The 24368-nt window shown below is 52.0% G+C and overlaps 3 protein-coding genes across 9 annotated transcripts in view; 2 read left to right on the top strand and 1 right to left on the bottom strand.

Annotated features, from left to right (window-relative positions):
• The window catches only part of PACS2 (phosphofurin acidic cluster sorting protein 2), a gene marked incomplete at its 5' end in the record, with an annotated part of 78120 nt that extends 75791 nt beyond the window's left edge, over window positions 1-2329 (bottom strand). For 4 of the 7 annotated variants that reach the window (XM_083867146.1, XM_083867147.1, XM_083867148.1 and 1 more), the window contains one exon: window positions 2202-2264. In XM_083867146.1, the coding sequence (XP_083723272.1) occupies window positions 2202-2257 (56 nt within the window). Of the gene's footprint in view, window positions 1-2201 lie in introns of all 7 variants that reach the window. The other 3 variants (XM_083867144.1, XM_083867145.1, XM_083867150.1) reach the window with 1 other exon arrangement.
• A 346-nt stretch (window positions 2330-2675) lies between these two features.
• Window positions 2676-10846, top strand: SEC22B (SEC22 homolog B, vesicle trafficking protein). Its single transcript, XM_083867831.1, has 5 exons — window positions 2676-2809; window positions 3065-3174; window positions 7561-7721; window positions 8039-8185; window positions 8549-10846. Exons 1-5 carry the CDS (start codon window positions 2735-2737, stop codon window positions 8701-8703), a joined length of 648 nt encoding a protein of 215 aa, XP_083723957.1. The 5' UTR covers window positions 2676-2734; the 3' UTR covers window positions 8704-10846.
• A 7902-nt stretch (window positions 10847-18748) lies between these two features.
• The window catches only part of NOTCH2 (notch receptor 2), a gene marked incomplete at its 5' end in the record, with an annotated part of 83128 nt that continues 77508 nt past the window's right edge, over window positions 18749-24368 (top strand). Inside the window, one exon of the mRNA XM_083867469.1 lies at window positions 18749-18830. Coding sequence (XP_083723595.1) covers window positions 18749-18830 — 82 coding nt within the window. The remainder of the gene's footprint in view (window positions 18831-24368) is intronic.

The following is a 24368-nucleotide window of genomic DNA, read 5'->3' as shown; positions in this document are numbered from 1 at the left end:
CAGAACTTGTGTTTGTCCAGCACACACCTCACCGTGCCACAGGACCAATATCCTCACAGAACCTGCAACCTCAGCTGCTCCTGACCTCACTTTGGGTTACCAAAACTCAGCCGGAACCCACAGCTACAACTGCATCCCTGCCACACGCTGTGCCCAGCCCATGGGGGCACTCCATGTCCAGCAGAAAACTCCACATCTGTGGGAAGACAGGTTCATGGAGTTGGCAGCAGCAGATGCAGCAGCTGGATGGCAGCTTATCCCCGCGGCTTGAGGGAAAAATGGCACGCAGGAAGAGCAGGCACAGGTAATGGCAACAGCAGGGCTGAGAGCAGAGGGACCCACCACTACACGCAAACTGCCTCAACCACAGGCTTTGTTCCTACAAGGTCTCAAATGCCCCAGTTCTTCTATCAATGCCCCAGGGCAGGCAATCTGAGCACTTTCATCATCCCCTGCTTCACAGCCTGCTTCAGCAATTCCAGACTTTCCTCCTCAAACCCCAGTTCTGCCCCACCTGCCCAGACATCCACATGCGCTTTGCATTCCCCACATTCCTCCAGGCACCTCGAGCAGCTGCCTCCAGTCTGCTGCCCACCACAATTCCAGCACCCAGGACCCACCCTTGTGCTCCCCACCCCCTACCTCATCAAGGCAGGGTCAGTGTCCTTACACTGCATTTTCTGGTCATCTACGGATTTGCAAACAAGCAAGCTATGTTGTGAGCTCGTTTGCAGATCTGCAAGTATCAGCATAAATGATAATGCAGAACAAAAAGTCCTTGACTGTGTCGGACATTTGGGCTTTCATTTGTTTAACAGCCACTGTTACAAGGTTGGATGGGATGGAAACACAACTGCCTTCCTCTAATAGAGGGTGCAATGGAGAGAACTGTTTTCAGAGCAGTGCTACGAGACAGCCCCGTGTCCTCAGGGGACAATGCCTATCGCACTGGAACCACAGAATGCTTTGGGTTGGAAGGGACCTTAAATATCATTTAAGTCCAACCCCCTGGCAGGAGCAGGGATACTTTCTTGTCTAGTGCAAAAATGAAAAAGCACCAACTGCTCCTCCAGCTATTCCCATCTGGGCGACAACTTCCACAGCAAAGGGACTCCTTGAAGAAGGGCACATTCCCCCGGGTGCCAGACCCTTTCCAAGGTCTTCTGTCGCAGAAAAGAAAGGCTGAACGAGACAAAAGCTGAAAAAGTTGTTGCCCGAGGTGCTGCTAGCACAGATGAGTTGCTATAAAGCAAGATTACCTGCAATTGCAGGACTCGGGTCTGCTTCTACCCCTCTATCTTCCTGCCCACGATGGCAGATCACTATGACTGTGGGCAGTGTTTATGCCGGGATGGTTACTCGTCCCTGCAATACAAGGGCATGGCCACCAAGTCCAACATGCTATCTGGATGGCGCAGAAGACAGCGGGATTTAGGGGGGTTTGTAAAGCTTGAAGAGCTTTACGTTCCTGCCAGGTCAGCCTGATGACTCTGTTTCCTTTCTGCTCGCCCGCTATGTCCTCGTTTAAAACAAAAACAACAACAACAAAAAAATAAATAAAGGGAAGCGCTTCAAAGATTTGTCTCTGGCACGTTTAAATCCTCATAGGCATTCTGTTCTGAGCTAGGCTTAAAGAGCGCAAAATTTATTAAAACTAAGAGGAATGCCTACCATGAGAGCTAAAACCAGCGCAGGCAGGGACCACGACCGCGTGTTTACACACAGCAGAGGCGGGGAAACAGACGAGACGGGGAGAGGGAGAAAAACCATCACCGGAGAGAGGGATGCGCACCCCGAGCCCATTCCTGCGGGGCATTTCCCGGGGAAAGGCGCCGTCAACGCAGCACTCCCGGGGGATGGCGCGGCTCGAGGGAACGCCAAACCCTGCCACCAGCACCCAGCCCACGCCGGGGGCTTGGAGGGGGACACTCGCTGTGAAGGTGACCCCCGCACACACCTGACGCAGACGGCAGCAACCCCCCACCCCTTGTGGGGTTGGGAGTCCCTGCACCTCCACCCATCCCAAAACCCACTGAAGGCGCGGGAGGACCCGTGCCCGTCGCTGCGGTAGCGGCGAGGGGCGGAAGGAGCTCTGCGATTGCGGGGAGGACCCCACAGGTGATGGGAGAGAGGATCGAGGAAGCAGCCGCGAAGCTGGGGAAGGAAGGGGGGTGGGGTCCGCGCCCTCGCCCGCCCGTTACCTGGGGACGCAGCTGGGGCTGGAGCCGTCGATCTCCCAGGTGGCGAACAGGTTCATAGGCACGGGCCGCCCAAGGGCCCCGGTGCCGCCGGGGAAGCTGAGGCGGCTCCGCTCGGCCGCCGCCGCCATGGCTGTGCCCGCCGCCCTGGCGCGCGCCCACCGCGCCGGGCCGCCACCACCCCGCCCCGCCCGCGGGGGCGCGTCAAGGGGGCGGGGCCAAAGGGAGCGTGGTCACGACTGGGGGCGCGGCCCCTGAGAGGGCGTGTCTCTGTGGAGGGGGCGTGGTTGTGGTTAGTGGGCGTGGGCAGAGCGCCGGGGGCGTGGCCGCGCGGAGGGGCCGTGTCTGGTCGAACGGGGCGCTCCCGCCCGGGGACGTGACCGTGGGGGCGTGGCCTCGCATTGGCGCAGGCGCGCCCGCTGCCCCCGCTCTTCCCGGGGTCGGGCGGAAGTGCCGCCGGCGCGGCGGCCGCGCACCGGAAGCGGCGGTGGCAGTTTCCGGGCGGCTCCGTGGCAGGGCAGGTGGCGGGCGCGACCATGGTTCTGCTCACGATGATCGCCCGCGTGGCGGACGGGCTCCCCCTCGCCGCCTCCATGCAAGAGGACGAGCAGGTGGGGCCGGCGGGGCGCGTGCCGGGAGGGGCCGGTCTGTCGGTGAGGAGCGGGCGGGGGGCGACCTACCGGGACCCGCTCAGTCCCTTCTCACGGCAGGGCGACTCTGCACAAGCGTTTGCCTCCCAGTGGTGGCGGGTGGGAGGGGGAGAGCCAGCCGGTGCTGTCGGACTGGTCCCGGCAGCCGCGGAGCCTCCCCGGTGTGTCTCCGCTTCCGCCCCAGCAGCCCGTTCTCCTCCCTCCCTGCCTTCTCAGTCAGGCCGCGACCTGCAGCAGTACCAGAGCCAGGCGAAGCAGCTCTTCCGCAAGCTGAACGAGCAGTCCCCGACGAGATGCACCCTGGAGGCAGGAGCCATGGCTTTCCAGTGAGTACCAGGAGGGTTGCCGGGGATACCGGCTCCTCAGCTGTGGGAATGGGCAAGGGCTCTTCTGGGTCGGGATGAAGGTTTGTTAGAAACAGGACTGCCTGGAAGAGGTGGCCTGTCAGCCCTGCTGGAAGGGGAGAGTGAGTTGTCACTGCTTGGCACAGGTGTCTGCTACTTGGTTTTCATCCAGGTTCATAGTTCTGCCTTTGCTGCAGACAGTACAGGATCCATTCCCTTTCTGGTTTTTTGTTTGTTTGCACTCTCTGCTATGCCTTCACTGCGTCTTCTGGTCCTCTTGTATCTTGTCTTTAAAGAGATCTGTCCTTGTAAAGCCAGTCTGGCAGTGCCAGTGTGAGCTCCTCCTGCACAGGATTGTCCTCTCTGTGCCCTGTGAGTGCTCAGCTTTCGTGCATTACAAGCCCACCGAGCATCTCTGAGTATTTCTATTATCATTGTCTTGAAATCTGACAGACTTCTTTCTCTCATCCGGTAAATTCAGTCTTATTGTTGCTAGATTTGTTGGGCGTGTCTAATTAATTTCCTAACTGCTTGGGAGCTCTCGATTTAAAAGCACTTTTGACATTCTCCAGTAGTACTCCTGCAGGGGAGCGTGGATATGAAATAAGGAAATCTTACACAGGTTCAGGCATCCTTATTTCTTAATAACAGGGGGTGTGGAGAGGTAGGTGAGCAGAGGGGGGATTGGCAGTCCCTGCAAGGCAGGAAGGCCTGTGTGTGAGGAAGGAAATGCTTCTTTCTGTGACATGTCATTAACTGGCAGAATAATGCTTGAGAGCTTAGTCAAGATCTTGACAGGTATCAGAATTGTGTGTGACAGGAATACCTGCTGGAAGTCTCAAAGCTCAGGTGCCAGGTGAGGTCTCCAAGCAGAGCTGTGGCAGGAATGTGCCAGGATTCCCACACTGGGCACCACCTGCAGCAGGATCACTCTCAGTCTCCAGGTGGCCCTGAGTGACTGGGTGTGTGTTTGTGGCTGGGTGAGGGGGAGGTGGCCTTTGAATGCAGGGCGAGGTTGGCTTTAGGCCTCTCCAACCACAGGAGCCCTTTAGATCTCCCACCCCATCCCTTTCCTCAGAGATTCAGTGACGTGAATAGATGGCGGCAGGGATTTTTTGGATGGGCAATCTTTGGCAAAAGCCATGAGGTTTTGAGGGATGCTTTTCTTGTGGTTGTCTTACATATGCTAACTGCAACAAGATTTTTTTTAAAAAAATCTTTTCTCTGGGCTTCTGTTTGCCTTTGATAGGGAGTTACAGTTGTCAAAGGATGGCCCTAATTTGGATGTTGTTGCTGGAGTTATGTGCTAAGTGCTGGTCTTTTTTTTTCTACAAGTTAAATCTTCACAGAATTTAAAAACTCCCTCATTTCTGAGTGTCTCCTTAGCACAGCATGGGTGTAGCTCTGCCTGGCAGTGCAGCCTTGGGAAAGAGCCTTTGTAGATCCCAGTAAATCCCTTCTTTAATTACTTCCATGATGCAAGCAGAGCAATGTCTGGGAAGGTGGCAACACTTGCCCAGGAAATCAAAGCCTCTTAGTGGTGGCTGTAATGACACCAGTTCTGATGAGGAGGGAGGTCTTGGGCAGGCCTGTTTTGCCAGCTGTCTCAAAGGAACAGCCAGGTTACCCGGCTGGCAGACAGACAGGGACAGGAGTGTTCCTGTTTCTGGGTTGAGTTAGTCCCTGGGTAGGTTTTGCTGGCCACTGATACCCACTGCTGCTGCTGCAGAGCACTTGCTTCTGCCTCCTTTGAGGTGGGACATTACAGCAGGACACAGTGTGAAAAGAACACTTTCAGGTCAGAAATGTCCCTCTGCTGGAAGGGGAGCTGACGGGGGAATTTGAAATTTGGTCTAAAATAACGCTGACCGATGACCACACTGCTTGTTAACGCAGCACACCAATCTTTTCCTGCCACATCAGAGCTCTGACTGCTGAGGGCAGCACAAGGCAGGACAGAGCATTTTGTCGGGGGAGTTAGTAGCATGGACAAGGGTGTTGCTGAACTTGCTGAGGTGGTGTTGAACATCTTTAGCTGCTTCATCAGTTCAAAGTGGTGCAAAGAGCTGAGCCTTACTGAAACTTGAAATTAAAATAAATTGTGAGCACTTAGGTGATTTCTGGCAAATGCTATGCCTAGGCTTCAGCTGCAAAAGCTGTCACCTTTCCAGCAGCAGCACTAGGGGCTGTGCAGGTGCAGGAACACTGATGGTGTCTGCTGTGCTGTCAGTGAGCAGGTGACCTTTGGCTGATAAATGGCTGAAGTGACTCTTACCTGTCATTTAAAAGCAACCCTTGGCCTTTGCCACTGTTACCAGGATAAAGTTTTTCTCTCTCAAAATGTCCAACATGATCACAGGAAACAGGCTGGCTGCACTCTGTGCAGAGTTAACCATGGCAAATGGTCACATCTGCCCCTTAAGTGAGGACATGCAGGCAGGTGCTGTGCTGATGCTTGGAGGTGCACACAAAGTATTAAACCGAGAAGCCCAGCTGTGCAGGAACTCTGGTCTGAAGTTGACAAAATTGTTTGAATCTGGGGCAGAATAAGGTGAGCTCACTCTCTGTGGTACTGACAGACCAACTTTAAATCCAACATGCTGAATATCTTACCTGGGAGAAGCAAGTGGGAAATGCAGCTGAAGAGCTGCAGGCAGGACCAGCAGGCCCAGGCAGAGATAAACAGACCTGTGCTGATGGGACATGTTCCTCAGAGGATTCTGACCTGGAGAGTGCTGCTCCAGCAGGGCTGTCAGAATTCCCTTCTGACACTGGTTCTCCTCATTTCAAAAGATTTGCTCAAGTCTTGCTCGTCATGGCAGTGGCTAAATCAAGCTCCAGGTGTTGATCTGTAGCAGCTCCAATGTGTCAAGCAGGTCTCCAGGGGTAAGAGAAGAACAGAAGCTTGATGGTGAGATTGGTCTGTGCACTGATGCAGTCCAACCTGAGGAACATAAAAGGGCCAAAGGCCACGGGCACGTTGGGACATGCTGTGGAATGGATTATGGCAGCTGGAGTTTCTTGCTTCTGGTTGGGGTAAATCAGCTGTTGATTGAAGGCTGCCAGGGTTCACACACAGGCCATATAGAGGCAGGAGAAATGGATACTCCTGAGCCCAGGAACAAGGTGAGGATGGCTGCTTTAAAGGACATGGCCCTGCTGGGGCATCTGGAAAAATAGTAGGGAGTGAGAAAGTTGTTTTGTAAGCCTGATGTGTTTATTAACAATTTTTTAAGCTGCTTATTTTACTACAGTGCCCTCAGGACTGGATCATTTTTTTAATACACTGCTAATCTTTATGCTAACCAGACTAATACTTAATGGCATTATGCAGAAAGTCAAAGGAAGGTAACCTAAAAGTAGCATTCACACTCCATCCTGAAGAATATACAGAAGCATTCAAAAATGTTTACAGGGCTGTTTATTGTCTCCACCCCCTTGGTTTTGGTGGGAGTATTGTAGCCTTTATTTTTATATTGGCTAAGCAAGGAGGAGAATTCAGGTGGGAGTGAGGAGCAGCAGAGTGACATAGTGAAGCCTAAATAATCTCAAGGTTGGTGCTGGGGTGAGAAGACCCATGTGCCCTCAGCTGAGGGGGAAACCAAACTTTACACAGCAGCAGGTGTGCCACTGTGTGCTTTGGAGCTCCTCACCTTGCAGCCAGAGAACTGGTGGCATGGTCACACCTACCCATGATGAGCCTGTAGGGTCACCAGAATCCATCTAGCCCCAGTACCCCTCCCCTGCTGCCCCTGTGGATGCATGTGCATAGCAGAACCCCTCCCACAGGCTGGTGGTGCTGGAGGAAGGGGATACCCAGCCCTCCAAAATGGAGAGGGACAGCTAGCAGTCACTGGGTGGCTTCCCAGCATCCTGAGACCAAATTCCTCTGTGTGTCTGTTCATCTCAGTGCCTCAGTTTCCCATCTGTGGGCCTCAGGAACTTGGCTGTGCTGCCAGTTAAAGACATGTTGGTCACCTTCCCCTCTAGTCTGCTGGCAAACTTTCTTGTGGTCCCCTCCTCCTGACTGCAGGGTGTTCTCCCTTTTATACTCCAAGATTACAACTCTTCTGTTGCTGGTATTTTATTAAGCTGATGGTATTCACATGCTAGCTTTTGTTCACCTGCAGTCAAAGCCCAAGACTGTTGGCATGAGTGTAGGATCTGAGGCTACAAGAAAATATATTTTGGCTAAAGAAGAGATAACCCATTGCTTTGCAGAAAGGTTTACACTTGATCAAGACATAGAAAACCAAAAGTTCTTGTACTCAGTTCTCATTCCCTCATAGGAATAAAGGTGTGCAGCATGGTGTTTGATGGGATAGGTTCAAAATTGATTGATTAATGCTCTGTCTGCCATTCTTTTAGCTACATCATCGAGAAAGGAGTGTGTTACCTGGTCCTATGTGAAGCTGGATTCCCCAAGAAACTGGCCTTTGCATACCTGGAAGACTTGCACTCAGAGTTTGATGAGCAGCATGGCAAGAAGGTTCCAACAGTCTCCAGGCCCTATTCCTTCATTGAATTTGGTGAGGTCCCTCTCCCTATGGCTAAACTTCTTGGTGGGAGGGAGCAGCAGCCACAGAGTTCTCTGCAGCTTGTCCTGTGGAATTGACAGCTCAAATTCTTCTTGGCACTAGAGACATGGGTGCTCTGAGCAGGAGAATAGAGAAGTGGTAGGGAAATGGTGCATGTCTTTGGATTTCCTGCTTGTAGTCTCTTGGCCTCACTCCAGTGAATATTTGCATGTTGTCTTGTGGCTGTCTCAGCAATGTTCCCATTCCTCCTGCAGCCAGGCTGCTCTGTGCTAGGTGGGACTCCCCCTGATAGCCCTGTCTCCTTCCAGACACCTACATCCAGAAAACCAAGAAGCTCTACATTGATAGCCGGGCAAGGAGGAACCTGGGCTCCATCAACACAGAGCTGCAAGATGTGCAGAGGATTATGGTGGCCAACATTGAGGAGGTCTTACAGCGAGGAGAGGCCCTGTCAGGTACTGGGAATGGCCAGTGTTTGGCACACAGCTCTCTGTCTCCTTGGGCAGCTGGGTGGGCAGAGCATCCTGGAGGGAAAGGCTTGACCCTCCTGAGGAAAGCAGTGAACCCAGTGAGTGTTTCAGCTGGATCAGCTGTATTGTGAAAGGGCTGACAGGTGCTGGTGCTCCTGTGGGTAGAGACCAGCACCTCCCCAGCTCGGGTGGCTCTCATCCCAGCAGCACAAGCCCTGGAGCACTGCAGGGAGGCACAGGCCACAAAACCACTGCACTTCCAGCTGCTCCAGAGAAACTTGTACACTTAATGTAACATTTGGAGAACATTCAGTTAATCCTAACTCCTCTCCCCTTTCCCTTTAACAGCTCTTGATTCCAAGGCAAACAACTTGTCCAGTTTGTCCAAGAAATACCGCCAGGATGCCAAGTACCTGAACATGCGCTCCACATACGCCAAGCTGGTGGCCGTAGCCGTGTTCTTCATCATGCTGATTGTCTATGTGAGGTTCTGGTGGCTGTGAGCTGGCCCAGCTGTGGAAGAGGGAAAGCCAGTAGCCTGGCAGGTGGATGTGTGCAGGACACTGCTCATGGGGGATGTGCATTAGAATCCACACAGGACCATTACCTTCACAGGAGTGTCCTGGAGTTGTTAGGTGACACCTGGCTACTGCATCTCTTAGTGGAGCCTAACAATAGGTGTAAAGGCTTTTTGACTGCAGGCTTTTCCTCTGAGGCAGTTTGCACTAGGATACTGCAGAGTTTGGCCTCCCAAGGTTCTTCCCCCTCCTGGGGCACTCTGGTAACAGTCAATCAGTGCTGCTTAGCATAATCATATTGTACATCCTCCCTCCTGTTGAGTAGCTCTAGTGGGAACTGGACTCTAATGAACATTCCTTGTGTTGATAATGTTTGCTTTTTTAGAATCTGAGTCTGCAGTTATCTTTCTTTCTTTCTTTCTCTCTTTCTTTCTCTCTTTCTTTCTCTCTTTCTTTCTCTCTTTCTTTCTCTCTTTCTTTCTCTCTTTCTTTCTCTCTTTCTTTCTCTCTTTCTTTCTCTCTTTCTTTCTCTCTTTCTTTCTCTCTTTCTTTCTTTCTTTCTTTCTTTCTTTCTTTCTTTCTTTCTTTCTTTCTTTCTTTCTTTCTCTCTTTCTTTCTTAAGACCCCCCTGTTTGAAGGCAAATATTTCACTGTACATAAACCAGCTTTTGCCTCTGTCAGAATATCTGTTGAGTGTTCTGTGTCTGACATCCTGGCTTGTTACTTTAAATTGCTTTAGGAAGAAATGGATGTTAAACTATGCCTTAAGATACATTCTGTCCAGTACTAGGAGAGGCAGTGGAAGGCTTCTGTATTAACTGGTTCCTGCAAAATTAAACTCCAGGTTTCTAAGTGTCCACTCTCCCTCTCCTGACAGCTGTGTGTGACAGTATGTTTCCATATGAGCAGGGTGTGTAATTCATTGCTGTTGGAACGGGCACAGTGCAAACTATGTCAGCACTCTCTATTTTTCCCTTCAGGCTGCAGATTCACTACATTATTTCCTTCCTTTTTGTAACTGTGCTTTCCTTCTGAAATGTGTCAAAACTGCCAGCATTTCATCTCTGGGATCCTTGTTTTCTTTCTCCCTCTTTCCCTCACCCAAAACAACCAAAAAACCAAAACACTGAATGTTGTTATGAAGAAAAGGCAGTGTTTCTTTAAAGAACACTTTAACTTTACATGAAGGATTAGGATAACTTTAGAACAGTGGAATCCTTTAGAAACACCACCTCTTTTACCCGTGGTCATATTCTCCCTACCTCACTTGGGAAGTTGAAACTGTAGGTGAGGAAAAACTCATTATGGGGCAATAGTATAGAGCTTCTTCTTTCTTATGGGCCAATCTCTATATCACCAGTGTCATGTGATTTTTCTTATGAATTTTTTTTTGGTCCACCTGTGCTGAGAATAACATTTTTCGCAGTCAGATTTTGGTTTTATTAAACAAACAAACAAAACAAAAACAAAAACAAAAAAAAACAAAAAAAAACAAAAAAAAAAAAAAAAAAAAAAAAAAAAAAAAAAAAAAGAGAGAGAAAAGAAACCCCACAGCTCAGGCACTCTGCTGCACTCAAGTGTCTGCCACTTGGTAGAGGAAGCAGGTGGTGTCACAGAAGGAAGTGTCAGGACTTCCCAGCACCTTTTACAAGCACATAACCTTGTGTATTTCTGGATGTATAAATGTGACCTGGAAGTGTCTCCTGCCATGAGGTGGGCAAACACAGCTGTTGTCCTGTCTGGGAATGCTCCCCAACTTGGCACCTTGTTGGACTGGCAGAATGCAGTCAACACTTGTCCACCAATGAACCCAGCAAATCTGAGCTGCCATATAGTCTAAAGTAATCAGGTTTCTGCATGATGCCTCTAAGTGTTACTTTGTAGGTTGCTTTATTATAATTCTTATCATTATTTTAAGTCCTTTTAAGTGGTGTCCCTGCCAGGTGAATGTCCCAGTGATGTAGGTCTGTGTAATGTCAGTACTGGAAGGTCTCACCCTTCAGGCACCACCTATCCGTGGGTTGTTGTGATTGAGGGGGGTGATGTGTCTGCAGCACGGGGCAGCTCGGGGAGCAGCTGCCTCCTGCAGCCCCAGTGTCAGCAGTGAAATAAATGCTTCTGAAAAATCCCCTCTGCAGCGTGGAGTGTCCTGTGTCCTGTTCCTGTGACCTTGGTGGATGCTTTTCTTCCCTCCAGGGACACAAGAGGGTGAAGACCCCATAGATGGACCCACGTGGGGTAAGGGCTCTGTTTTGGAGGCAGAACTAGTTGAAAGATGTGATCTTGACCGTTTTCTGCCAGAGAAGCAGTACTTTGGTTATAGCAGGGATCTCTCCCTGCTGGCACATCACTGCTTGGTTAGCAGGCAGCCTCCCTGGGATTTTACCGGGGCTGTTTTGTGGCCATGCTGTTCATAGGGGGCACAGGAGAAGCAGCACAAAGTAGGAGTGAGTGGGGTGTGTATCCCCCATGGGCTGCGTCAGTGTGAGCAGGACACGGAGCTGCAAGTCCTGCTTGCCTAGAGGGAAGGATGCAGAGTCCTCTCCCGCAGGCCAGTGTGGGGCTCCAGGGAACGCCTTATGAGCAATTTCCTCGCTGGATTCAAAACACGAAGCCCCCTTTCGTTCCTCGAAGAGATGAGGGGTGCTGCTGATGTTCCGTGGGAGAGCAGTGTGGGCAGGGTTTTGCTTTGCTGGGGTGCCTCTGCGCCTCCTGCGCAGCCAGGTGTGATCTCGGCTCCTGTCTGGCTGCTCGAGCAGAGGGGAGAAGCCACCGCCCATTTTTTCCCCGTGTGTTTCGTGATGGCTGCTCTGGGCTGGTAGGGTCCCGTGGTAGCAGGGGCTTCCTGCCCGAGTGTGCGGTGGTCGCAGCCCTGCTGGAGGCGGTGGCCGGTCCCTGCTGGCTCGGTAGTCGCGGTGCTGGCACGGCCGGAGCCGGGCCCTGGGCTCTGCCTGCAGATGGCAGTGCTTGCGCGGGGCTGGGACGCGCTGCGCGGCTGCGGGCACAAAGCGGGCTCCTCCTCAGGGCACCCGCAGCTCCTTGCGGTGCCCTGGCCTCCCCAAAGAACCGCAGCCCCCCCCCCCATGAATGTGCCTGCGAGGGATTCCGGACCAGGCTGTGCTGCCCCTCCTCACCCCACCGCTCAACCAGGGTGCTGCGGCTGGGACGGATGGAGACAATTCCCGCAGGGCGTTTGCCTGTCACCTCCTACCCAGCACCTTTTCCATTTCTACTTCTGAGGTCCTTCTCTGCTTCCAGAGGCTCTGGAATAGCCTTTGTCCTCTAGGCATTGCCCCAGTTCCTGCACCTACCGCCCTCAGCCCAGCAGAGGCGAAGGGTTTTGTCCCATGTTGGCACACGTGGAGCCAGGGGAAGTGGGTCCTGGGAGCAGTGCAAACTCCTGGCAGCTCTGTAGCACCTAAGCCCCTGCTTGGGTGGGTTTAGAGAGCACACCTGAGCTGAGCTGAGCTCTCCCATAGTGTGTCCATTGCCACTGGGAAAATTTTGGCACAGGGTACAGACAGAGTGCAAAAGGAAAGGTGATGGTGCAGAGTGTCCTGGGAGCTGTTCTGCTCATTGTGTGAGCACAGAGGTGAAAAGCTGCCAGTTTTGGCTGCTGACGCCCCTCAGCTCAGGTCTGGACACCCCTGGGTGTCTTTGTGCCACAGAGCCAGGGGTGCTGTTGGGGGCAGTGCCTGCTGCAGGGAACAGGGACTGCATACCAAGGACATGGCTGTGTACCCTCCTGCCCGCTGGGGGTTTACACCGCTGGGCACGCCGGGCTTGGGTGACGAGGCTTTCCTCCCAAGAGCGGACAGGCAGAGCTGGTTCCCAGATGCTGCAGAACCTGCCATGGGTGGGGCACGGCACTGTGGAGAGGAAGAGTGCAGCAGGATGGCAAAAGCTGGCTGGATGCTCCAGCCACCGTGTCAAATATAAACCATGTCTCATCTGGCACAGGCTGTTGCTGCTCTCTGCACTGGCACCACTCTGGGAGCAGGAGAGTTTTGGTTTCTGTGTTGACTTGGGCAGCAGCTGCTTCCTCTGCTTTGAAGCATCTCCTCATACTTGAAAACCCCGTTTAGGATTAGGTTTTGAGGAAGATCCAGTTCCAGCATCTTTTCCTCTGGGACCCCAGGGCAGTCTGGCCACAAATGGTTCCTGGAAGCTGTTTTGCCACGGGTAAAGGTCCCAGTGGTGTGGAGGGTTGTGCCTGCAGCAACTGCCCAAAGCACCCAACACCAGAGAGCTGCTTGGACAGCAATGGTCAGGGTGGCAGGGCTTGAAGTTCAGCCTTTGAACACCGTAACCCTCGTTCTCCTTCCCTATGTGGCCAATGTGAGGCTGTCACAGCTCTGGAGGGCTCTGAATCCCACCGGAGCCATGGAGGGATGTCCCACAGAGCCAGACTGAGGGGCTCAGGAGGTCTCCTCTGCCCCTGACACTTTGCTGTGTTGCCTTAATGTGACCTTTTGGAAAGGAGGATGTCGATTTTCTGCCACCCTAAAATGAAGGCTGTTCTGAGGGCGGGGTGCTGGGTTGGCAGCTGGCCAGAGACAGCTGACTGTGGGACCAACGCTCCTCCATTGGCCTGAGTCAGCGCCACATCCTGCCCCAGAGCGCCTCTGAACTGTGCCCTCCCCCCTGTCCCCAGCGATGCAGCTGTGCTGGTCCTGAGCCCTTGGCAAGTCCCAGGGCAGGACTTGGGTCACCTGCCTAGCCCCTGACCCCCTCCCCACTCTGTCCCTGTTGGTCACCCCAGACCTGAGCTCTTTGAGGCTCGCTGAGGATCCTGCACTGGGTAGAGGTGGGGTTTGACTTCTCCACCGCAGGATACTCTCCTGCAGCTCCTGCACAGTCTCTAAGCCATCTGCCCAGACGTATTCCTGGCTCTGCTTTCTCATGCCACCTTCCCTCCCCAGCCTGTCCCCCTTCTCCTCCGCCTTGTGCCCCGGTATTTGGGTGCCCTGCAGGGCTGCCCCGGGGTTTGCCCACAGCTCTGAGTCTTGCAGAGTGTCACACGGCCGGCTGCATTCATGTCTGAGCTCACAAACCCACCGCAGGGGATAAAGCAGAAGTTGGGGAGTCCCTGCTCCCCGTGCCCACCCCAGCGGGGCTGTTGGACCCTACCACGAGGCTCTCTCAGAACTCATCCACGGCTGCATGCAGCAGCCCAGTGCGATTTTGAATAATGGCACAGAAACTCCCTTGTGGCTGAGCCCCAGCCCTCTGCAGAGGGATGATAAACCTGTTTCCTCTGTCACCGCCTTTTTTCTTTTTTGTCTTTTCCTCCTCTCTTCACCTCCGCAGCCCTGCGGGTGCTCTCTGGCCACCCCAGCACCCTCTGCTTCCCTGGCACACTGCCCGTGATCACTGCACACGGGATTCCCCAGCCCCACTGTGGCACAGCACCCGGAACAAAAGCACACCCTCCCTGTCGGCCACAAAAGGGGCCCCCCCAAATTGGCAACAGGGACAGGATTTGCACAGAGGAGCAGAATAAACTGTGCTTGCTGGAGCTACAATGACCCCAAATCCTATGCACTGGACCTGCATGGGTCGCTGTGGTGCCCGAGCCTGGAGACCCTGAGGTGTGTGTGGCTCCTCAGGACCTTTCCTGGAGTTTCATGTTCCCCCCTTCATAGCAATGAGCCCCCTGCAGTTGCGATTGCATCTTGCTCCAGGCACCCATCTTGGGAGAGGAGGGAACTCTCGAGGGGAGGGACTGGGTGGCCTCTGGCACAGCTTGGCTGCAGCGCAGCACAAGGCTCCTGCCTGGTGACAGGAGGGACATAACAGCAAGTCTGGGGACTGAGGCCGGGTCCCACAGAGATAGGAGGAAGCCCCTATGCTGCTTTCCTGTGCCCCTACATGCATGGGGACCACAGCTGATGGGGAATGTGCCTGCATAGCCATGCTGCAGCACGACCCCAGAGGGGTGGCTTGCATGGGCTGTGCGTGCACTGGGAGAGGAGCAGGATTTGCCTGCTGCAGATCACTGCTGTAGCTACCTAGAGGCTGCTGATCAAGAGGGAGGGTTACAGATTCCCTTTTATTCAGTCAGTCCGGGATACGGACCCAAAAAAAAGGAACCCAGTGATCGTGATGAGCAGCTGCCCGTTCCTTGAGCCATGGCCATACCGCTGTGCCAGCCATCATTACAGTGCTGGCTGTGACCCGGAGAGTGACCACAAATCCTTGGATTCTTGTTCCATTGCATGTGCAGAGCCAGGGGCATTTCGGGAGCTTAATGGCCACTCTGCACGTCAGACCAACTTCGGTAAAAGCTGCTCAACTCCATCTGCAATTGAAATACTTCAGGGGCTGCTGAGAGTAGGCGGCCAGCAGGCAAGGCAGAGGCTACAAATTCCCCTGGCGATTAAGCAGCAGAGGCAGAACAGGGAGCCCAGTGCATTCCTGCATGGCTTGATGCAGGAATGCGTTTGCACTTCTCCGTTTCTTTTTAAGACGAGGCTGGCTGGCAGGTAAGGTAATCATGGCATAAGCCAAGTCATGTGGATGTTAAGAGTTTGCAGATGAGCCACAGGACAAGCTATTTGCGGCGGCGCAGGCACAAGGCTGCTGGCCCTGAGGATTTTGTTGGAAGCCTCTCTCACTCCTGCTTTTATTAAACCTCTTGGCTACTGACATCTTGCAACTATGAAATACTCTCAGCTCCTATTTTAATGGGGTTTCAGCTTTTCTGATCACAAATGAGAAAGCTGGGACATATGACTCAAGCACATTTGTCATAAGGACCCCCAGATCAGGGGCCAGTTATCTGGGATAAAGGCAACATTTATCTGGGATAACATGTAAAACCAGGGATGTGAAGCAGGCATTGAGGTGTTGGATGAGCTGAGGTCTGAATACCTGAACCACCTCAGTGCCACTGAAAATGACTGCAAGAAAACACAATTTATTCTGAGCAAGCCAATGCAAAGCTGTTGAAATCAGCAGTTCCTCCAAGGAGAGGGACAGAGAAGTGCCATGGTCCACACGGACCAGGTACAGACACACAAAAAGCACCTCAGAAAGTTCAAATGCATTTTGCCTTTTGTGAGGGGAGCAGGGGAGAGCACTGCAGGGCTTCAGTATTTCAGCTGGCAGAATTTCCCAGCTGGAGAGAGGTGAGGTATTTGGGATGTGGGGAGATGCTGATCCTGGGAGCTTTCTCTCTGAGAAAAGTGTGTGGATCCTCTGTGGAACCAAAATCAAGGCAGGGTGAGACACTGAGTGGAGTCACAGGGAGGGCCTGATCTCCCAGTCTTTGTCAGACAAGGGATTAGGGTTTCCCTAATTGCTGAGGCCGTTTAACAAACTCTGCTGTGGATATGGAGCCTGTTCAGCTCTCCTAATCCCTCAGCTGGCATCCTCAGCTGGCATCGCTTCCAGTGCCAGAGTGCACCCAGCCCTGTGCCAAGCACCCTGTCAGCCTCCCCTCGCCACCCTGGGCGGGTGTGGCTTGGTTCTCACACCTGGGTGAGACACTCCGCGGGCAAAGAGGGAGAAGGCATGGTCACAAACCAGATGGAAACTGCAGGAAACCTTGCCAGAGCTCTCCAGTTCCAGTGTCGGCTGCTGGTCTTCTCTGGCTGGGAAACTGGGGCTGAGGTGGTGTGTAGTAGGGCTGCATGAAGATGAAGAAATGCTGAAACACATTTTAAACTCCTCTGTAAAGGATTTATTGCTTAACAGCAGAATCATGAGGATGATTGGGAGCTAATTGAGGAACCTTGGCGTGGGGACACAGTGGGGTGCCTGTCCCTGTCCCCTTTCTGCTCTGCTCTGTGCATTCCCTGCTGGCACACACTACTCAGCTTGCCAGAGCAGCTGAGAGAAGTTTGGCCCTCACCTTCCTGGCAGCAAAATCCACTCTTGTCCATCCGGATTCAGTCACCCCCAGCCTCTATCATGCAAAGGACCCATTCATAGTTGCTCTCACCCCTTTTATCTCCCCAACAGAGCTGCCATGGGATGCTCTGTCCCATGAGCAACTGAGTCCATGTGCACCCATGAGCTCAGGGTCAGAGCAGAGAGAAAGAGCTCCCCAGAGCTGCAGGAGGGAAGCAACACCTTCCCTCCTCCAGGCTGGATTCTCCCATTGAGCCTCAGCTGCCAGTTGGAGCTGCTTGCTCCCAAGAGCTGTGCCAGGGAGGCTGAGGATCCTGTGCCTGCACTGGGCTCAGAGGCTTGTGCTCAGGCCAAGCGAAACAAAGTGGAGGATGAGCCACTTCAAGGTCAAGGGTGATAAGTAATGCTCAGTGCTGAGGGGAGCTGGAAATGGCAGCTCTTGGTGAAACACCAGAATTCCTCCTGAATATGTATTCAGGAAAGCATCCCCAAATTCTTTTTGTTGTAGTCACATTCCCTGTCTGTCCCTCCTCAAACTCCCAGCTTGCCTTTGTCATCATTTTAACTTGAGTGCTGGTCAGTGCCACCCATAATTTGCTATGTGGGAAGTTTTGGGGCATCCTGGGGGGCTGGCCTCCACCTCAGCAGGTGAGGAGCTGTAGAGAGGGCAATGGGCCAGGAGTAATCCCATGGAATGGCCATCATGGCTCTGAGGCACAAGCTGCTGCCCACGAGCAGCTGTTGGAGTGGCAACAGGAGGCTCTGACAGCTCTGCAGAATGGAGGGAGACTTGTCAAATGGCTGCACTGGAATACCTGGAAAAATCATAATGGGGTTAGGGGACTGACTGTCCAGCCTCATACTTGGGAGGAACTCTGGGATATGGAGACTTACAGGGGAAAAACAGTGGGGTTTATTCATAGCCCCCTCTCTCCCCCAGACCCAGTACAATCCTGCCTTCACGGGCCAGGCTGCCGTGTCAGCACTGCACACAAAGGGCTCTCAGTCCTCCGGAGCCTGAGCCAGGGCAGAAGGATTTTTAACGCTTTAAATGATAGCTGAGGGCTGGGATGGATCTTGAGGCTGAATCCAGCTGCTGTCCTCCTGAGACCTCTTCCGTGTGAATACAGGTCTCCTCCTGGGCTTTTGCAGCAGGAGCAGCTGTGGGGGTGAACCATGGGGCAGTGAGCTTGTCCATCTGCTCCAGAAGCTCCCTTGCTCACTGGGGTGAGCCTCGGTGGCCGAGGCTGGTTTTGGATTTCCCATCCCAATGGGAACACTCCAGATCCCTGCCCAGCAGCTGCCTGCACCCCATATCTGAGTGAAGGGAAGCACAGCGTGTCAGGTGGAGAGCCCCACTGTCCTCTCCTGTGGGTACCTGCCACCACTGCCACCACCCTGCTGAGGCACAACGTGCCTTTCTGCCCTCACTCTCCATTCCCCCACCCTTGCTGCCATCAGCTTCCATCCCCACTGCCTCCCATCTTCCCCTATCCCTAAGGTCCAGCCCCTTGTACCCCCATCTCGGCTGCTCCCTATCCATGCCCATCCCCGCACTTCATCCCCACCGCCCTCCATCATTTCCCATCCCCATGGTTAAGCCCCTCGCGCCCCCATCTCCAGTGCATCCCCTCCACTCCCTATCCCCATCCCCATCCCCATCGCCCCCATCACCTCCATCCCCACGGTCCGGCCCCTCAGTCCCCTCAGTCCCCATCTCCACGGTCCGCCCCCTCAGTCCCCTTAGTCCCCATCGCCCCCAAGCTCACGGTCCGGCCCCTCAGTCTCCTCAGTCCCCATCGCTCCCACGCCCACGGTCCGGCCCCTCAGCCTCCATCGCCTCCATCTCCATGGTCCGGCCCCTCAGTCCCCTCAGTCCCCATCGCCCCCACGCCCACGGTCCAGCCCCTCAGTCTCCTCAGCCCCCATCGCCCACGGCCCGGCCCCTTAGCCTCCTCAGCCCCCATCGCCCACGGTCCGGCCCCGCTCCCGCCCCGTTCCCGCCCCTCAGTGACGCGGGGCGGGCGCCCCCTGGCGGCAGCGCGGGCGGGGCGGGGCGGGGCGCGGCGCGGCGCGGCGGAGGAAGCGGGGGCGGTTCGCGCGGCCGTGTCCCTCCGCGCGCGGTGGGCGCCCAGATCCCTCCGCCGAGCCTGTGGCGGCGGGAGCGGCCGTGGCCATGGCCCGCGGAGCGGGGCCCGCGCTCGCCGCGCTCCTCGCCCTGGTGCTGGCCGTGCTCCGCCGCGCCGAGCCCGCCGCCGGTGAGTGCTGGGGGGCGCGGGAGGGAGGCTGCGGCGGGGCGCCGAACGAGGGACGGCGCGGGGGGGACCGGCCGCTCTCTGCCGGCAGCCGTGTCGCCTCCCCCGCGGGAAGGGCACCCGCGGCCGGGTGACACCGCGCGGGGGGTCCGGGGCCGCCGGCGCTTTGTGCGAGCGGCCCCCGAGGCGGGCGGAGGCGGCGGGCTGAGCCCCGTGGGAACGGCGCTCCCCGGGAGCCGCTGCCCCGGGGGAGCCGTGGAAGCCGCCCCAGGCTGCCCGTGCGCGGCAGCGAGGGATGCGCTCATCCCGGGGAGCTGGGGGCAACGGCGGTCCCAAGAGGGAGAAAAGGGTGTGCGGCGCCTGTCGCTTCGCATACCTGCGCACCGAACCTTTGTTGGGGACATTCTTGCACACACAGAGAATCTCCTCCTCTTGCTAATCAGTCCAGGCGCGATAAAGCCATGTGTGCACATCTGAGGGAAGTGCCGCTTTTTGTCACTGTTCCCCTTGCACGCTGGCGCTTGCATTATGTTTGAAGCTTGTCTGGAGCACTGGTTCATAGCCATAAACTAGTGGGTTCCGATGGAAATCTCATGGCATTTCCAGCAGCTCCAGCTCCCGGAGTAAAGCCTGTGCAGTCTTGAACCGCATTAAAGCGGTCGCGGACCAGCAGTCATTGATTAATTGGTGGCTTCTCATTCCTTCTTTTTTTCTCTTGAAAGATTGGATTGCTCTTCAGATGACTTGTGAATAGTGCAGCAATGGGAGAAACTGTTAGTGAAGTTCTTTAGGGGTGAGCAAGTAAGACTGGTATTTTCAGTAGTTTTGTTTTTCAGTATGGTTTTGGAGTGGAAATTGTTGAATGCGGAGTTTTAACCACTTCTTGCTGGTTTGGATGCAGAGTAGTCGGGTCAGTTAATCGATCTGTTTTGACTTTGAAATGGCCGAATTAAAAATGGTCAGTATTTGTCTCCTGGGAGAATTGTGGTGGGGTTTTTTTGTTGTGTGGTGGTGGGTTTTTTTTTTGTTTGTTTGTTTGTTTGTTTGTTTGTTTTTTTTTTTGGTTTTTTTTTTTTTTTTTTTTTTTTAATGTAATCCCCTCTGGAAGCCGATTTAGTTTTGCTAATATGTGGTAAGAAGGTGGTTGGAGTAAAATATATTTAAAAAAAAAAAAAAAAAAAAAAGCTGTTCCACAAAGGTGTTTTGGCTAGGTTTGTTCAAAAGTAAAATTAGAAAGTCTTTTGGGGTAAGTGTCTTAGAAATACGCTTTTGTGGTAGCATGGACTTGTGGTGCATAGTAGCACTGTCATGTCTGGAAATGCCTTACACAGTCCAGTAAGATGGCAAAATACTAATTTTGCAAAGACTAAATGTCGTGTCCACTTAGTGAAACTGTACTTTCATAGGAACAATTTAGCAGCTTATTGCTGGCCCTTTCCCTGAGGGGCTGAGAGCAGTAGCTGTGGCATCACCTGTTGTCACTTGCCTGGGTGCACACGCCTGAGGTGGTTGAGGTCCTCCCATGCTGCCAAAATTTTTTGCCTTTGTGGGTGAAATCTCTTCCTGGCGCTGAACAAAGGCTGGTGGGCAGAGATGACAGATCCAGGCTGAAAGTGACTCCTATTGTGAGATACTGACCTGCATCTGGTCAGTATCACTCCCTGGGAGTGGGAGCTGTGGCTTGAGTTAATGGGAAAGGGAAAGATGAAGTCACCGAAAGGGTATTTTTGGGTGCATGTTCAACTGGCTGGATGCTCTTGTGCAAGAGAGGGCAGGTACCTGATGTCAGCCCTCTTGGTCAATAAATAGGAGGCTCCTGGATGCACGGAGCACTATGGTTTGGACTACTCAGCCTTGTCTCATCATGCAAGCCCCATGGTGCAGCAACTCGCTTTTCCGGTTTAGTTTTGCAAAGGACTGCAGTTGAAGGTGCAGTAAGCTGGGGTGGGGCAGCAACACCTGCGCTTTTGGTGAGGATACTTACCTAATAATTGCTGTGAACCATTCCCTTCTCTTTGGTGAGGCAGAGGGATCCCGGCCGTCAAGCCCACCCTAATTACCCGCTGTCGTTAACTCTGGTGCTCCGTCTCACCAGGCTGCTGCTGCCTGCTAGCCCGGGTTTCTAACAGGTTACGATCCATTTTTAATCAGTGCTGTGCTGGCGTGGACTGCAGTTGGAGGTCTTTAGTATTCACCCGGTGAAATCTGGAGGAATTCAGATAACGCTGGCAGTGCCGATCTGTTTGATATGGATTTGCTTATGGAAGAGCAAGTTTGACTTGATTTTTTTGAAGGTGTTGCCGTCTATCAAATTTGTTCTTATCGAAGACGACTATTCAGACTTTCAAAAGAGAGCGTTATGAGAATCTGGCTAACTCACATCACTTCCTGCAGGGCATCACTTAGTCAGATTATAAATACGTGAAGATCCTCCTGCTCATGTTCTCAGGACTTGAATCTTTGGGAAAGGAGGATTCATGCCTCTGGTGGCGTTTGAATCTCTTTCAGTGAATGGGCTGGGTTTTTGTCAACTTCCACAGCTACTTCCCTCCCTTTTTAATTTTTTTTGTTTTAATTTTTTAAATTTTTAAAATTTGCTGCTGTTGCAATAAGTGGACGATTCTCTTCAACAGATCCTCTTGGGGTTCTCCCATTTCCAAAACTGGTGTCTGTGCCATGAGAGGGTATGGGTGGCTGGACTTTGGACCCAGGATGAGGAGTAGGTGGAAAAGCGGTAGCCGGACTCTGGCAGTCGGTTTCTTGTGGGAATCTATCTTACTTAGTATCAAAACCAAGCAGTTGCAATAGTAGCTCCAGGAGCTTACATCATCCACCTTGTGGGAAAAAGATCTTTCCTAAGAACGTGTTAAAAAGTCCTTTTGTGGACTTTTTATGTCCTCAGTTTCTCTGATTTCGCTTTGAAATTGTCTTGAATTGCCAACAGAAGTGGAGGGATTGTCTAGCAGAAATACTGCTTATATCATTCTAAGCAGGGTCATCTGAGATCTGCAGGAATAATCGTTTGTTCTGTTTAGAAAATAGTCTGTTCCTAGGGCACATGTCCTTTTTTTAGACTGCCATGGGGATGAAAAAAGAGCTTTGTATCTCAAAATGGCACGGGCGTCTGCTGTTTCTTCCATACAGCAGGCCTTCCTCTCGTCTCTCTGACATCACCCTGGATGGCTGCGGAAGCGGTGGGATAACATTTCTGCACGGGCAGACATGCTTAACGTTCAAATTAATAAAGATTTAGTGCTGCAGAATGACGGAAGACTTGGGAGAAGAGGCGAGCATGGCTCCTGCCTGTCAGATTGCCATGGAAACACCAATACCTCTTCAGCTCTTTAATTGCCTTCCCTACATTTTTTTTGTTGAAAACTTTTTTTTTTTTTTTTTTTTTTTTTACCCCTCCTAAGTGCTTTATGTTGCAGTTCTGGATTTTAGGCATTTTGGCTTTGTTTTTGAAAACTGCAAATGGGGGAAGGCAGAGAATAGTAGCTGTGTGGGGAGATGGAGATTATGGTGACTGATAGCATTTCAAACTGTGTTACAACTTTATCCTAAATTCAGTATCTATTACAATGTGAGTTTTTATCAATAGTTCTTCAGTAGCAGCAGTGTCACATGAACTGTAGCTGCATCTGATATAAATATCAGTGTTCCTGCAGCTTCCTGAGTCTAAGACCCCAATGATGAAATACTTCAACTCTACCTGTGAATCTACAGGAAGCTTCCCAGCTCTGTTTTTAGGAGGGTTAATTAGTAATTTTTGCTGGTCCTAGGTGTTTGGAAGAGAGATTTGAACTAGATGATGGCAGGGCATGAGGTTCTGCATGTCTGAGTGCTTCATGTAGTCAGATTTGCTGTTGGCATCCTCAAATTAAAAAATAAAAACCCGACGAATTTCTAAAGCAGAATTTCTTCATGTTTACAGGCTTGTTCTTCTGAAATCGACTTAAATATTTTATTTTCAAAATGTTTTGCTCTTGTCTAGAGCATTAGTGAAGGAAACCAATTTAGATACTAAGGTTTTCTCTCCCAAAAGGTACAGGATGTTAGTTGAGTGCCTTCACACTTCTCTGAGCTCTGCTTGGCTTCTCAGTTGATGAGTCTTGCATTATCCAATTGATTTCAGGCTTTTGTGTGTAAAAACAGTGGAGATGTCTTAATCTGATTAAAGCAGTTCACTTTTCAGACTGTTTCCATGCCCTGTAGACAAGCTTTGCCTTTAACTACTACCCTCAGTGTGTGAAGTGCAAACTGGTCAGCTTGTTTAAATTCCCCAAATGTTAATGGTTTCTAAATATGAGCTGAGTATAAGGCTTTACTGCTTTAACACAGAAAAGATTTTAACCGGTTTGCTTCTTTTCCCCTCCATGTGCCTGCCGTAGGATGATCTGTTCTTAAGGGAAAAAAAACAAAACAAAACAAAAACAAAAACAACAAAAACAAAACAAAACAAAACAAAAAAACCCAAAAAAAAAAACCAAAAAAAAACAAAAAACCAAAAAACAAACAAAAAAAACCCAACAAAAAACCCACCCCAAAACCTATTTTCAGCTAGCTGGTATTTACTAGTGGTTTCTTCCCTGCTATATAATCTCACTGGAGCTGTAATCTCTTGAGGTTACTGAACAGCATAATTAGTCCTTTGTGGTTTTCCTCCAAAATTTGGTTATCTTTGGGTATTCTCTCCATATGTACAGGGCTGCTTACTCTTTACCAGCTCTTCCAGCAGTTGTGTGTTGTGCTGCTGTGAAAGCGTTTTGCCCCTTTCTGCACATCGAGGACCTTCCTGCAGAATGTACCTCATGTTTCAGCATTAACTGCTTTTTTCACGCTCTGTTTTTTCTGAAGGGAATCAGCAGCTGTCTCTCTCTCCCTTGGAATTTGAGACCCCCTTGATTTGTTGTGTAGCTGGCATTTCTGGCCACGCTGATGGTCGTCCTCTTCAGAGCTGATCCACCTCTGACAAGCATCCCTGAGCATGGGATTTTCCATGCATCTTGTGTTGCTGTTGTTTGAGGGCTTCAAATCCTTTTTCCTCCTCTCCCTTCATACATAATGGGTAGCATAGTTGAACTGACAGGCTGTTTCTCATGAATCTCAATCGAGACAGAAAATTCACTGACTGCATAAAGGTTATGGAAGCCTATTTTGTCCTCTATTTTTTGTCTAGTCTTAAATGCATTTTTAGCTTGACTTTTTCCTACATTCAAGTAGGTTGTTTTCCACGCACTCCCACAAGAAAGCTTTTGAACCTATGGGCAAGTTTGAACTACGTAGGACAAAGGTCTCAGTTCTGATACTGAGTTTCTATGAACATAATGAAACACTTGTGGACAGAAAGAAGAGAGAGGCACATGTAGTGTCCTCCCAAGGAGAGAGCCATACCAGCAGCTGAGCTGTGTACTCTGCCAGGACATCGCTCTCCCCTTACTTAAAATAAAACCTCTGGTTAGAGTCTGCACCTTCTGAGATGCAGGATAATTGACCATAAAGTTACAGGAAATCAGCTTTATAATGTCTCTTTCTCATAGC

Source organism: Zosterops lateralis, assembly GCF_965231275.1.
Source record: "Zosterops lateralis genome assembly, chromosome: 9".
NCBI lineage: Eukaryota > Metazoa > Chordata > Aves > Passeriformes > Zosteropidae > Zosterops > Zosterops lateralis.
This window is presented reverse-complemented; position numbering and strand designations above follow the sequence as displayed.

Excerpts from the sequence above, each read along its gene's own strand:
- SEC22B (XM_083867831.1), top strand. The coding sequence starts at position 2,735 with ATGGTTCTGCTCACGATGATCGCCCGCGTGGCGGACGGGCTCCCCCTC. Across the intron at positions 2,810-3,064 it reads CCATGCAAGAGGACGAGCAG|TCAGGCCGCGACCTGCAGCA; the intron begins GTGGGGCCGGCG and ends CTGCCTTCTCAG. Across the intron at positions 7,722-8,038 it reads CTATTCCTTCATTGAATTTG|ACACCTACATCCAGAAAACC; the intron begins GTGAGGTCCCTC and ends GTCTCCTTCCAG.